The sequence below is a fragment of the Tenrec ecaudatus genome, chromosome 14 (genome assembly GCF_050624435.1).
Source record: "Tenrec ecaudatus isolate mTenEca1 chromosome 14, mTenEca1.hap1, whole genome shotgun sequence".
Taxonomy (NCBI): Eukaryota; Metazoa; Chordata; class Mammalia; order Afrosoricida; family Tenrecidae; genus Tenrec; species Tenrec ecaudatus.
Genome location: NC_134543.1, coordinates 90,583,569 through 90,597,274, shown reverse-complemented (window position 1 = coordinate 90,597,274; position 13,706 = coordinate 90,583,569). Strand labels below are relative to the sequence as shown.

General features: G+C 45.1%; 1 protein-coding gene across 2 annotated transcripts in view; it reads right to left on the bottom strand.

Annotated features, from left to right (window-relative positions):
* FMN1 (formin 1) overlaps positions 1-13,706 on the bottom strand; it is a 429,794-nt gene that overhangs the window by 274,277 nt on the left and 141,811 nt on the right. For both annotated transcript variants that reach the window (XM_075530963.1, XM_075530964.1), the window contains one exon: positions 4,939-5,000. In XM_075530963.1, coding sequence (XP_075387078.1) covers positions 4,939-5,000 — 62 coding nt within the window. The remainder of the gene's footprint in view (positions 1-4,938; positions 5,001-13,706) is intronic.

Genomic DNA, 13,706 nt, shown 5'->3' with positions numbered 1-13,706 from the left:
ACAAATTGTTGAATGAAAAACTGATGGACTTGCTCTGTAAACTTTCACCTAATCCACAATAACATATTTTATAAAACCTGAGCATGATGCGTATTAATTTTTACATCTGGTTTCAGAAATGACTCACTTTTCCCAAGTGTTTTTAAACTCAAAATACTTATTATATAAAGGAACATGACCTATAAACTGAGAAAGAAAATGTAGCGGGCAAGGCAGGCTATTGATAGAAATCACACATGAAAAAGAGCATCAAAGTAGCAGCCCACCACCACCCATTATCATCCATAGTTCTGTGACAGGATATGTTAGTCCGGGTTGACTAGAGAAACAAATCCAGAGACACTCATATAGGTATAAGAGAGAGCTTTATATCAAAGAGCAATTGTATATTGAGAAAACATCCCAGTCCAGTCCAGATCAACTCCATAAGTCCGAAATTGGCCCAGAAGTCTGATATTAGTCCATAAATCACTCTTCAGACTCACGAAGTCACATGCAGTGATGCAGAATGCAAGATCACAGGCGGTGAGTGCAAAGTCTTGAGGATCCAATGGCAGTGGGCACGTCTCCAGGGCTCTGGCTGCCATCAGCATGGATCCATGTGGCTGGCTTGTCAACAGGAAGGTGAAACAGAGAGAGAGAGAGTATGGTCCACCTCCCAGGAGAAAAAGAAAGGAAGTTCCCAGAATCCTCATGAGTAGGCCATGCCCACAAGAAGGCATCATCAGGCTGTGACCTGATTAACAGGCTGAACTCCACCCCTTCATTCGTTTATCAAGTTTACATGAAACTGTGTTACTACCACACAATAGATTTGATTTTCCTTCCTACAGAAGACAAATGGGTGCATAAGCAACTGTGGTGAAGAAAGCTGATGGTTCCCAGCTATCAAAAGATATAGCATCTGGAGTCTTAAAGGATTGAAGACAAACAAGCAGCCATCTAGCTAAAAAGCAACAAAGTCCACAAAGACGAAGCACACCAGCCTGTATGATCATTAGGTGCTGATAGGATTAGGTATCAGGAATCAAAGACCCCAAACAAAAAGTCATAGCAATGTGAATGAGGGGAAATGACAGAGTGGAGACCCAAAGCCCTTTCTGGAGAAAATTGGACACCCCCTTATGGAAGGGTCACAAGAAAGGGACAAGTCACCCCGGGTGCAGGATAGCACCAATGAAACACAACTTTCCTCTAGTTCTTTAATCCTTCAGCCCCCGCTACCTCTACTATCATGACCCCAAGTCTACCTTATAAATCCAGCTAGGCCAGAGCACGTACACGGGTACAGATAACAGCTGGAAACACAGGGAATTCAGGACAGATGAACCCTTCAGGACCAAAAATGAGAATAGTGATAACAGGAGGGTAAGGGGAAGGTGGGGGAGAAAGGGGGAACTGATCACAATGATCAACATATAACCCCCTCCCAGGAGGACAGACAACAGCAAAATGGGGGAAGGGAGACATAGGTCAGTGTAAGACATGGGGAAAAAATGATAAATTATCAAGAGTTCATGAGGGATGGAGGGTGGGGAGAGGGAAAAATTAACTGATACCAAGGACTCAAGTAAAACGAAAGTGCTTTGAAAATTATGATGGCAACATATGTACAAATGTGCTTGACACAATGGATGGATGGATTGTGATAAGAGCTGTACGAATCCCCAATAAAATGATTTGGAAAAAAATGTGATTTCTACCACTTGTTGGCACAGACAGGCAGAGATATAGTAAGTGATTTTTGCGTCTTTGTTTTATAAATCGATGGGTTCTGATAGGTCGGCATTCATACTAATCGAGTTGACTTAGTTTTGTGTTTTTAAATCACAGCCTGTGGACAGGTGCTAATTGAAGCATAGAGGAGCCTGGTAAGTGAGTGGCCCAGAGTGGGAGCAATGGGGAGCTGAATGAAGGGGACCCCGGGGGGCTGAGTGAAGGGGACCCCGGGGGGCTGAGTGAAGGGGTTCAGCATTAGGGTGTGGATGAGACAGGAAAACAAGGGCAGACTTTTACACACTGGAAATCTAGAGTGATCTTGCATCTGAATCTCTAGAGGTTAAAACATGTACTTCTAGTTCCGTTTCCAAAAGGCTATGTTTGCCAAACAAGACACATCTCTAGGTCAAGGGTAAGAGTTTCCTACTGTTTCCTACCAGTTTCCTACTGAGACTAATCAGTCTGGACCAGTTCCAAATGAGAGCTAACTGTACCAAATTGAGGAAGTTTCATATAAATCCCCATGCTTCAATACATTATGAGTTTTAGCAACTAAGTATCAGTCATAAAAGCCCCCCATTTCAAAGTTCAGTAGCAAAAGAAACAGACAACTGGTCAGAGCATGCAATTCTCTTGGAGTGACTTAACGCTGGAGACAGAAAGGCATCAACCGGACCCCTTTCCCTCTATGGATGCCAATCGCACCTCAAACTCAAAGACCCATTGCCACGGATCCTGTTCCAACTCCCAGCAGTCGCAAAGGACAAAACAAAACTGCCCCTGAGGGGTTTCAGGGGGGTATAAATCTTTAAAGAGGAAAAAGCCTCATCTCCCTGCAGAGTGGCCAGCAGATTCAAACTGCCGGATCTCTGGCTTAGCAGCCAACACCTAACTCATTGCTTGGCCAGGACTCACACTGGTGCCTGACTCATGTTCTAAATGTGATCACTGCCCCCCACCCCCAGCCCCCTTCGCTTTCTCAGCTCCTTTCTTCTTAGTTAGAAGAGCAAAATCACGGCTTTGGTGGAGATGGTACAAGATAATCTCAGTAATGTGGCTAGAAAAATGACTGGAACGTAACCTCGTTAGTAACCTATTGCTACTGCAAATATACGTTCAGCCGCCCAAGCCATGTTCACAATTTAGCTTTTCTAGAAAACTGCTTGTGGAATCATTTCTGGACCTACTCTCTTGAATAGTCTGCAGCATCCTGGTGGCACTGGGACATGGGTTCTGGCCTGATAACTGTAAGCTCTCTAGTGGAAACCCCGGAGTCACTCTGCAGGAGGGCGGTCACGCTGTCTCCTCCCCTAAAGACTGAGTCTCGGGACCCCTATGGAGCAGTTCTACTGGGCCCAATCAGGCCATTAGGAGTCCCGAATTGGCAGCAGTGGGTTCTTTGTTTGGTGTTATCTCCCCAGTCTGCTTCTTAAATTATTCCCTAGCAACGGAGTCCCCTCTGGGATAGCTGAGAATCCTTTGCACTTCAGCACAAAGACAGAGACAGAGAAGCTTGTTGGGTCATTCATTTTACAATAAAGGAGTCTGGAGGCTCCACTTCTCGTTACAGAAGTACTTTTCCACTTTTCCGTTTCGATTTCGCATGGATTCATTCCCCCTTTCTACCTACTGAAGCCAGCCTGAGTGGGCGGGGCCTGGAAAGCACAGGAGACTACTTGTAATGATTCCACATATAATCCAGCACAGAGAACGTCTCCAAGGTGCCGCAGGATTCTCCAAGTGAACACCTGGTACCTAAAAATCACGCAGCTGCATCATTACCTAACAAAAAGCAGAATGTATGTGGTAGTTTCACAATCTGTTGTCAACTTGAGACTTAAGAGTGAAGGGGTGGAGGTTAGCCTGTAATCAGGTCACAGCTTGACTTCAACTGGAGTCACTAAGGAGATAAATAGCTCACTGGAGGCAGGACCACATTCATTCCCTGTGACACATTCCTGTTTACAAAACACAATGAGCTATGCTAGAGCCCTGGAGCTGAAGGAGACACGTAGAAACCCCTGTCGGTGCTGAGATGCTTCCATTGCCACTGGATCCACAAGACTTTCCACCCACTGGCCTGTGGTCTTCCTGAATTTGGTGTTATTGCATGTGTTGCATGAGTCTGAAGATTGGTATTGGATATATGGGCGAATATTGGACTTCTGAACTTCTGGACTGGGCTGGATGTGTGTTTAATGTACAATCACTCTTTGATACACAGTTCTCTCTTACACACACAAGTGTCTATGAATTTGTTTCTCTAGTCAACCCAGACTAACACAAATATCTGGTCCCCAAAATTCATTAAAACAATAAGGAATGGGTCAAGCATTAAAAAAACAGAAAATGTATTTAAATTTTGCCCTGGTCTTTTCTGAACGTGTGAGGTCATCTGGTATAGACATCAGTCAACCAGACGCTAGGCCTGATTGATCATTCACTAATTTGGTGTGGTCACTGCCACTGCAAGCAAATCCCAAACACAAGGGAATGGCAGTGAGATGGCAGGCCAACAGAATGATCCTTCAGTGTTGGGGGCTTCACCAAGGAGGGTCCTGCTGGCAATTTCCACGCACTGGAATTGGATACTGAATGGCTCAGTTCAAGGTGTCCCCTTACTGGGATCCTCTCGTTTAAGGGCATCAACCTCCGTGGCGTCAAATTGCAGGAGTGTATTAAGAGATGTCAACATGAACAGGGGTCAGCCGCACCAAGGACAGGGGATCTTGCTTAGCCAAGTAGAGGGTCAGAAAAAGAAGAGCCTTTGTGAGATTGATTGTCAGAGTGACTGCAATAATGAACCCAACCATAGCAGCTGTGAGGTGGCCCAGGACCGGGCAGTGTTTCATTCCGTTGTACGTCACCCACAAGTTGGCAGCATTTAACAATAACAACATATGAAAAGCGACTCTACAATCATTTCATACAATTGGCAAAAGCCTAAGCACTTGTCCTCTCATCTGGTTGAAAAATAAAATAATCGCTTTCCCAACCACAGCACTTCCCCAATCAAAGCAAGTGCATTTGTGGAATTTTTCAAAACGAGGCAGGTCAATCCAATGAAAGCAGAGTCCAAGGCTCCCGGCCCCCATGGGCAGGTGCAAGTTGCAGATGCTGTCTAGTGACACACTTCAACAGAAGGGAGCACATTCACTTCAGCACAAGGGAAAGCTCCCCGTCTCACATAGCCAGATCAACAAAATCAAAGGGCGATACCTGCAGGCTTTCAATTTCTTCTTTGTGTTCCCTCTTCAAGTGTAAAATAGCAGCCTGGTATTCTGGAAGAGAAAGAGAGCAGCCGGTTACAAAGAAGCACACATTCCCACACACACTTTCAGCGCGTCTCTCCGAGACTGGGCAGGCCTTCCTGCAAGAACACTGAGTAAGTAAATGCTCCCGTGAGCCACTCCCTGAATGGGAGATGTCGAAAATGGGGGCGAAAGGCTCAGAAGAGAAGCGAGCCTTCCTTGTGTTTTGAGAAAATCCTGCTTTATGATAAGCCTCAAATTAAGCAGACGGGAGAGGGTTTAAAAAAGGAAAGGAAAAAAAACAAGTGTGACGGGTGTTCCACATAGAGACTGGATCACATGTTTGTCTTCAAGGAGGAGATGGACTAAAGCCCCAGAGAGAACAAAGCCAGATGTGCTAAGAGCAGACGCACAGGAAATAAAAAGCAAACCTTCTATGTGAGATCAGAGCACGCTATCTTTAACTCTGCTTACATGCCCATATATATCTTCATTTGCATAGCAAGCTCCAAAAGTACACAGGACTAATTTTGAATCTTCATGAAGTCACGGCCATTTGTCATTGTGATGAGAGACTAGTGTGAGTTGAGGCTGAAGTAGGACAAGGATAAATTTGGGGTCTAATTTTAGTTTTAATCAAAGAATGTTTATTCCAACTTAAGGCCCATGCGTACACAAGGTCTCCAACCAAACACAAGAGCTATCCTCCCACTGGTTCAGCAGGAAATAGCCTAATAGGACTTTATTTTCAGCAGGACAGCTAAGCATGGGGGGGTGGGGGTGGGGGGACAGAATTAGTCAGATTGTAGAAAACCACAAAGCAAAATGCTACCAGAACGTATTACTGTTGGATATCCCAGCTTTTCCCAACTCTGTATGGCACGGTATGCGTAAGAAGGCCGCTAGACCGTATTTTTAAAATAATGTGTGAAAAGAGGCTATTCTCTCCAAGTGGATTTCAGAAACCAGGCACGAATGTGAACCCTCCAATTCAACAGTGGAGGACCCAAAGCTTTGGGACAGTCATAGGCAGAAAGGCCTATGCATCGCTCCTAGTGAGTTGGACTAGCCCCACTACTGCTTCTGTGGGGAATGTGCTCCCCGGAGGTGGAAATCCACCAGCAAACCATCTCTTGAATGAAACCAGTCCTCACCTTCTCACCCCAGCCACTACTATCTTTCCTGCAATCCCTCCCCATACCTCATTCAAACAAACAAACAAAAACACCACAGGGAGGTGGAGGTGGAGTTGGTGGAGTTGGTGGAGGTGAAGGAGGTGGAGTTGGTGGAGGTGGAGATGGAGGAGGAGGAGGTGGAGGTGGAGGTGGAGATGGAGGTGGTGGTGGAGGTGGAGGTGGAGGTGGAGGTGAAGGAGGTGGAGTTGGTGGAGGTGGTGGTGGAGGTGGAGGTGGAGGTGGAGGTGGTGGTGGTGGTGGAGGTGAAGGAGGTGGAGTTGGTGGAGGTGGTGGTGGAGGTGGAGGTGGAGGTGGAGGGGCGTGAGGGGCGATGCTGGGAGAGTGGAGGGTGAGTGGGTTGGAAAGGGGGAACTGATTACAAGGATCCACATGTGACCTCCTCCCTGGGAGATGGACGGCAGAGAAGGGAGGCAAGGGAGACTCCGGATAGGGCAAGATATGACAAAATAACAATCTGTGGATTATCAAGGGCTCATGAGGGAGGGGGGAGCGGGGAGGGAAGGGGGAAAAAAAGAGGGGACCTGATGCGGAGGGCTTAAGCGGAGAACAAATGCTTTGAGAGTGATTAGGGCAAAGAATGTACGGTTGTGCTTTATACAATTGATGTATGTATATGTATGGATTGTGATAAGAGTTGTATGAGCCCCCTAATAAAATGTAAAAACAGAAAAGAAAAAAAAAAGAAAGAAAATGATTAGGGCAAAGAATGTACAGATATGCTTTATACAATTGATGTATGTATATGCATAGATTGTGATAAGAGTTGTATGAGCCCCTAATAAAATGTTTTTTTAAAAAAAGAAAATGTCATGGCACGGGTCAGGTGCACCTTAGTCTTTAAAGTAACATCTCTACTCTTTTAACACTTCCAGTATTGTGCAGCAGATTCACTCAATGCAATGCGTTTATCTCTCTACTGCTACTTCCACAAGATCATAGACCCAAGAAATATGAAAATTCTTTTTTTTAACATTTTATTAGGGACTCATACAACTCTTATCACAATCTATACATATACATACATCTATTGTACAAAGCACATCTGTACATTCTTTGCCCTAATCATTTTCAAAGCATTTGCTCTCCACTTAAGCCCTTTGCATCAAGTCCTGTTTTTCCCCCTCCCTTCCCGCTCCCCCCTCTCTCATGAGCCCTTGATAATTTATAGATTATTTTGTCATATCTTGCCCTATCTAGCGTCTCCCTTCACCACCTTTTCTGTTGTCTGATCCCCCAGGGAGGAGGTCACAAATAGATCCTTGTAATCCGTTCCCCCTTTCCAACCCACTCACCCTCTACCCTCCCAGCATTGCCTCTCACACTCATGTCCTGAAGGTATCATCCACCCTGGATTCCCTGTGCCTCCAGCTCCTATCTGCACCAGTGTACAACCTCTGCTCTATCCAGACTTGCAAGGTAGAATTCGGATCATGGTAGTTGGGGTGAGGGGTGTGGAGGAAGCATTTAGGAACTGGAGGAAAGCTCTATTCTTCATCGGTGCTACATGGCACCCTGACTGACTCATCTCCTCCTCTAGACCCCTCTGGAAGGGGAAATATGAAAATTCTTGATAACGTCCATCTTTCCTCTGTTTATCATATTGACCACTGGTCCATTTGTAAGGATTTTTCCCTTCTTTATATTGAGCTGTAATTCATACTGAAGGCTACAATCCTCGATCTTCATCAGCAAGTGCTTCATGTCTTCTTCTTTTCGAGTAAGTGAGGTTGTGCCATCTGCATATCTCAGGCTGTTAATAAGCCTTCCTCCAATCCTGATGCCAAATTCTTCCTCATATAATCCAGCCTCTACTATGATTTTCTCAGCATACAGACGGAGTATGGTGCGAGGATACAGCACTGCATCCTCTCTTGATTAAAACATACGCGCACACACACACACACACGCTGCCATGGAGTCAGTTCTGACTCATAGCAACCCTACAAGACAGGGGAGAAGTGCCTCCGTGGGTTTCCCACACTAACTGTTTGCAGGGGTAGAATGCCTCGTCTTCCTCCTTCTTGATTTCAAGCCATGCACAATTCCCTTGTTCTGCTTGCACAAATGCCTTTTAATCCATGTATAGGATTTGCATGAATACAATTAAATGTTCTGAATTCCCCTTCTTCTCAAGGGTATCCATAATATGTTATAATCCACCTTATAAATTGCATTTGCATTGTCAACATTGGCAGCAATTTCTCTCAGTAATGCAAAACAAAAACCAAGCAGATCTTTCTAATCAGGTACTGAGTCTAATTGGTTCTTTCCCCGTACGTAAGGCAGATTTCCCATTGTGATCAGCTCACAGTCACAGTCAGCCATTCTAGGCATCGGAGCAGAGTCTTGCTTGCAAGTCATCAAGAGCAGCATTAGACGATCTCACAAACAGGAAGGGCATGGAGTAGTTCCTGCTGTAGTTCACCCCTGACTCAGTGCTTTCCCTCGATTCTATAGATAACCTTCTCGAAGACAGAAAAACCATTGCTGCCTTTAAATCATGGTGGTAGAGAAGACTGTTGAATAGACCATTAACAGCCAGAAGAACAGCTGGAATCTGTCTCGGAAAAGTATGGCCAGATGCTCCTTAGAAACCAAGATGATGACACGCCAGCTCATGTCAAGGAAAGACCAATTGCTAAAAAGGAACATCATGGCTGGTAAAGCGCAGGGTCAGAGCAAATGAGGAGCTCCTCATTGAGATGGGCTGGCACAGCTTAACAATAGACCAGTGGTGGGTGAGAGTGGTGAGACCTGGAGGGTGGAGAGAATGTGGGGTAGAAAGGGGGAACTGATTACAGGAATCTACATATAGCCTCGTCCCTGGGGGATGAACAGCAGAGGAGAGGGTAGGAAGAGACGCTGGACAGTGTAACATATGACAAAATAATAACAAATTATGAATGATGAAGGGTTCATGAGGTAGGGGGGAGTGGGGAGGGAGGGGGAAACGAGCAGCCGATATTAAGGGCTCAAGTGGAAGGCAAATGTTTTGAGAATGATGCTGGCAACAAATGTACATTAGTGCTTGACACAATGGATACATGTATGGACAGTGATGGGAATTGTACAAGCGCCCAATAAAATGATATTTTTTAAAACTATCTTTTTTAAGTAGTACCAACAGAGTAAACAGAATGGCTACCTGGTTTTCTGTCTAAGATACTGAGTTTCCATGTGCAGTCACAGAAGATAGTAACGGAGGGAACAATATCTTCCTACCTTCTTCCAAGTTAGGAAAGTTAAACCATGAATAGAGCCTATTTTCAATACAATCTCCCCATCTTTCATTGCTCTTAGCGTTTTCTGGTCCAGGGAACTCTAGTGTACTCTTGCCATGGAACAGGACTTCAATCGTTCTATCCTGGTAGGAGAGGCATTTTACTGGCTCTCCTGGGAAGGGAAACAGCCGTGGGTTGTGGCGGCTGAGGCTTTCCACTGCGTCCACTTTCAACCTAGACTGTCAGCTTCTAGGCTTTAGACCCTCTGTGTTTAAAAGCGCCCACTGCAATCAAGTCTGAACTGGTTTGGCATTCCTTTGTGGAACTCGGGAGCCCTGGTGGCGTAGTGGGTAATGAGTTGGGCTGCTAATTCCAAGGGCCGCGGTCTGAAAGCACTAGCGCACTGAGAGAGAAACGCGAGGCGCTCTGTTCCCGTAAAGATTCCTGCAGCGGCAGGTCAGTAGGACGTCTACAGTGTTGCTCTGAGTCAAAATCGGCCCAATGGCACTGAGGGTTGTTGGTTTTGGTTTCTGTTCTTTTGGTTTTGGGTAACTCAGGTTGCTTAGCTCTTCTATTTCAACTTAGAAGTTACCTTTCCCAGATCTGCCAACTCATTATTTTGCCCGTCCAAATTCTGAAATGCTTGTTTTTGTTTTGTTTTGTTACTTTTGCCCTTATGGGCTTAACTTTCTCTTTTACTCCTTAACTATTGTTTGAGAGCGATTTCAAGAGGGAAAATAGGTTGCTGTCTCCATGTCTAATCTGCTGTCTTTAACCAGGAGCCCTATCGTTCCTTTTCCTCTCATTATCCTTGAAGCCAGCTGTTCCCAACCTGGGGGTCTAACGGCCCTTTCACAGGAGTCACCTGAGACCATCGGAAGACACATCTTTCCCACGGTATGAGGAACCAAGACACCGCTCCTCTATCCGTCTCCAGGCGGGTCCGCCGGCCCGCAGAGACACCCACATACAAGTACCCGGCGTGAAGACTGTTACCCATGCCACAGTATGCTTCAAAACAAAATTTCAATTCTTTGTCATTAGAAATAAATATTTCACAATATAGAGTTACATATTTTTGTGATTAATCACTATGCTTTAATTATGTTCAATTTGTAACAATGACAATTCATCGTGCCTATCAGATATTTACATGACGATTCATCACAGTAGCAAAATTACCATTATGAAGTAGCAGTGACAATAATGTTATGGTTGGGGGTCACCACCACATGAGGAACTGTATTAAAGGGTGGTGACATTAGGAAGGTTGAGAACCACTGCTTTAAGCACCTATGATATACTAGAAGGAACAAATGGTTCACAGTAACCAGACACTTATATTTAAAATGCAACCCCTACAACTATAGCGATGTCATCCTAACCTCGAAATACCTTCTTCAACAATGTCTGCTTCTTTCACTCTGACGGAAAATCCTACACTGGCACAGCGATGGAATGAAGAAGACCCAGCGGCCAACACTGGGGAAGATGTGGGGCAACCAAACACTCAAGCACAACCAAGGAGAGTAGGACTCCGCAGAACTCTGAAAAATGACTTGGAAGCAGCTCCGAAAATTGAAAAATTGAACATGGGATCCCCTCTGAGCTAGCAGTTCTACTTAGCATACACGCAGCACACGTGTGCACATATGCTCACCAAAAGACACGCCCAGAATCATCTTAACAGGCACGACTCCTAATAATCCCAAACAGCAAACAGCCCAACAATTAATGTAGCTGACTGAAGCAACGGTGGAGCCAAAGCTCACAAACCCAGTGTTGGACCAACAGAAGGTGGACATGAATGAAACCCACCTTCTGATTCCACTTATATAGAGTACAAAACTGCATCCGATCTGTTCTACGAGGGTCAAGGTAGCGCTTTCTTTGTATCAGAAATGGCCATGTGCAAAGGACATAGGGGAAGCTTGCAAGGTGCTGGTCATGTCATTTTTCTTCAACTGGCTTCTAATTACCTAGGTATGTTTGCTGAGCTGTACACGTAATGTATGATTAATTTTCCAGATATACATCTCATCTCATTCCCAGGAGAACTCCGTCTCTGGGAAAGGACGTCTGCTTGGCAAAGGAGAGGGGCAGTCACAAAGAGGGAGACCTTGACCAGATGGATCCCAACAATGGCTGCCAACAGTGAGCTCAATCTTCAGCGCGATTGTGAGGATGACACAGACCTGAGTCGTAGGTCCTTCTGTCGTGGAGAGGGTCGCTCGCTGTGAGGTAGAACCAACTTGATCGCCCCAACAACACACTCCCGTGACAGTAGTTATAACGGTGTAGGATCACTGGGGCTATCAGATGAGAAAGTGACTGCCACTTTCCCTGGTTCCCAGTCCCTTCTGGATGCGTGCTAATGACGTCACAATGATAGATGCTGCTCCGTAGGGCTAGGAAAGGTACTAAGGCCTCACAAAGCTAGGCCTTGAGTGCGGTCTCACTCCATACATTCAAAGATTCACCCTCACGCACTACCTTTCTTCTCAACATACAGGCTAGGTAACTTCACAAAACCAGGTGAGAAATGCTTCCGTAAGCAGTTAGAGCTATTATTTGAAAAAATATGGGGCATAAACAACAATCATTACAAGCACTACTTGGCGAAGACCTGTGCACAATATAAAAACACAGTTCAAGAAAGCATCTCTGAAAGAAAAAATATTCAAGCACTTGAGAGAGCACCCCAGCCACGAGCGTTAACAGAGACGGCTTGCTGTCCACCCAAACCCAGATTCCTTCATCATCCTAGACACAGAGCAAGCCTATCTTTGCCATTGTCTCTGAGGTTTGGGGTGAGTATGTGGCTGTATTCTAGTCCAAGGGGTGTAATTAAAAGTTGGTAATTGTAGGCCTTCTCTGGAGAGACCTGCACATGCTCTCCTGTGCCTCTGTCCCCTTGCAGCCCAGTAGAATGGAGACCACCAAGTTGAGCTGAAAAACCCTGTGTTGGCAGATGGCAGAGCCTCTGATGCTTGAGTCCTTGAGAGGCTGGAGCACCGTCACTCTGTCGCTCTGCACACCTGTGTGCTGAGTCAGAAGGAAAGATAAAGTTGATCACATTTCAACATGTAGGGTTGTTTGTTTTTTAAAAAAAAATCTAAGTGTTAACTTAGTGCAGTCCTGTCAGGTATCTCAGATAAAAATAGAAAGATGGCATTATGAGAAAACCGAGACATTTATTTAGATCGTGAGGGTTTGGCAATGTACATTTGAAATGCAACTAGTCATTCAACTAGCTGATGTCTTTGGCTGCAGCTAAGCCTACGATTCTACCATTGCATGCACCATATTTAGACACACATTTAAGTAGAAAACAAAGAAAAATATATTCCAAGCTAATTAATTTGAGGAAAAAATTCTAACTATCCAGAGGCTTGGCCAATAACATTTGTCCAAGGCTCATTGTATTCTCTCCCTGTGGGTAAATTGACCTGGAACACCTGGTTTTGATGCCAAAGAGGCTGAGGGAGCATGGGGTCAGAGCACGCTGTGTAAGTTAACATGGTTGGTGCCACCAAGTTATGGAATTGTGATTTGCTCACCCTTTCAATAGGGACTCCTGTGTCTGTATTTGCCAGCTTTTCTTTTTAGCTTGCACAATATTATGTACTTCTCTAATAAAAATATGCATTTTAACAACATGAATGGCATGTATACTTAATGGGGATAATCCTGGTGAGCCACGGTCATTATCAGTAGAATACCAAAGGCCTCTCTAGACATCCATCTTCTCTCCAACTGCAGTTGGCCTGGGTCCACATGAAGCTGTCAGACTTGCCATTGTGATGCATGTGAGGTAAGAGGTGGTTTTGTTATGGCTGACCGCAGAGATTCTCATTGCCTTTCTCATGGGGTACTTTCGTGTTTCCTGAGCCTCTAGATTGTTGCTGACTTTAGAGACTAGTTCATGGATGGGCCAAAGTAGTTGACACACCAGCTCCTCTAAGCCCCTAAGGAAAGGGCACTGATACTGATGAGTTTTAGTTAGTAATGAAAATCTAGGATCGAGTCTTTGCATTTCCACATTGGTTGGTATCAAAGAGGGCCTAGGAGATGAGAGAGAACTGATATTTTTCTAGGAATTATGTAGAAAAGTATTTCACAGTGCTTCATCATTTGCTAGAAAAATGTACTATTCTTTTAGGCAGACAGCCAGACTCTTTACTCCTGGTTTAAAGGTTCAATGCTGAGCTCCACTGTATCTGCATCTGAAGATGTGTGTGTGTGTGTGTGTGTGTGTGTGTGTGTGTGTGTACGAGGAGCACTGGTGGTTCTGTAGACTAGGCGGTAGGCTACAACTG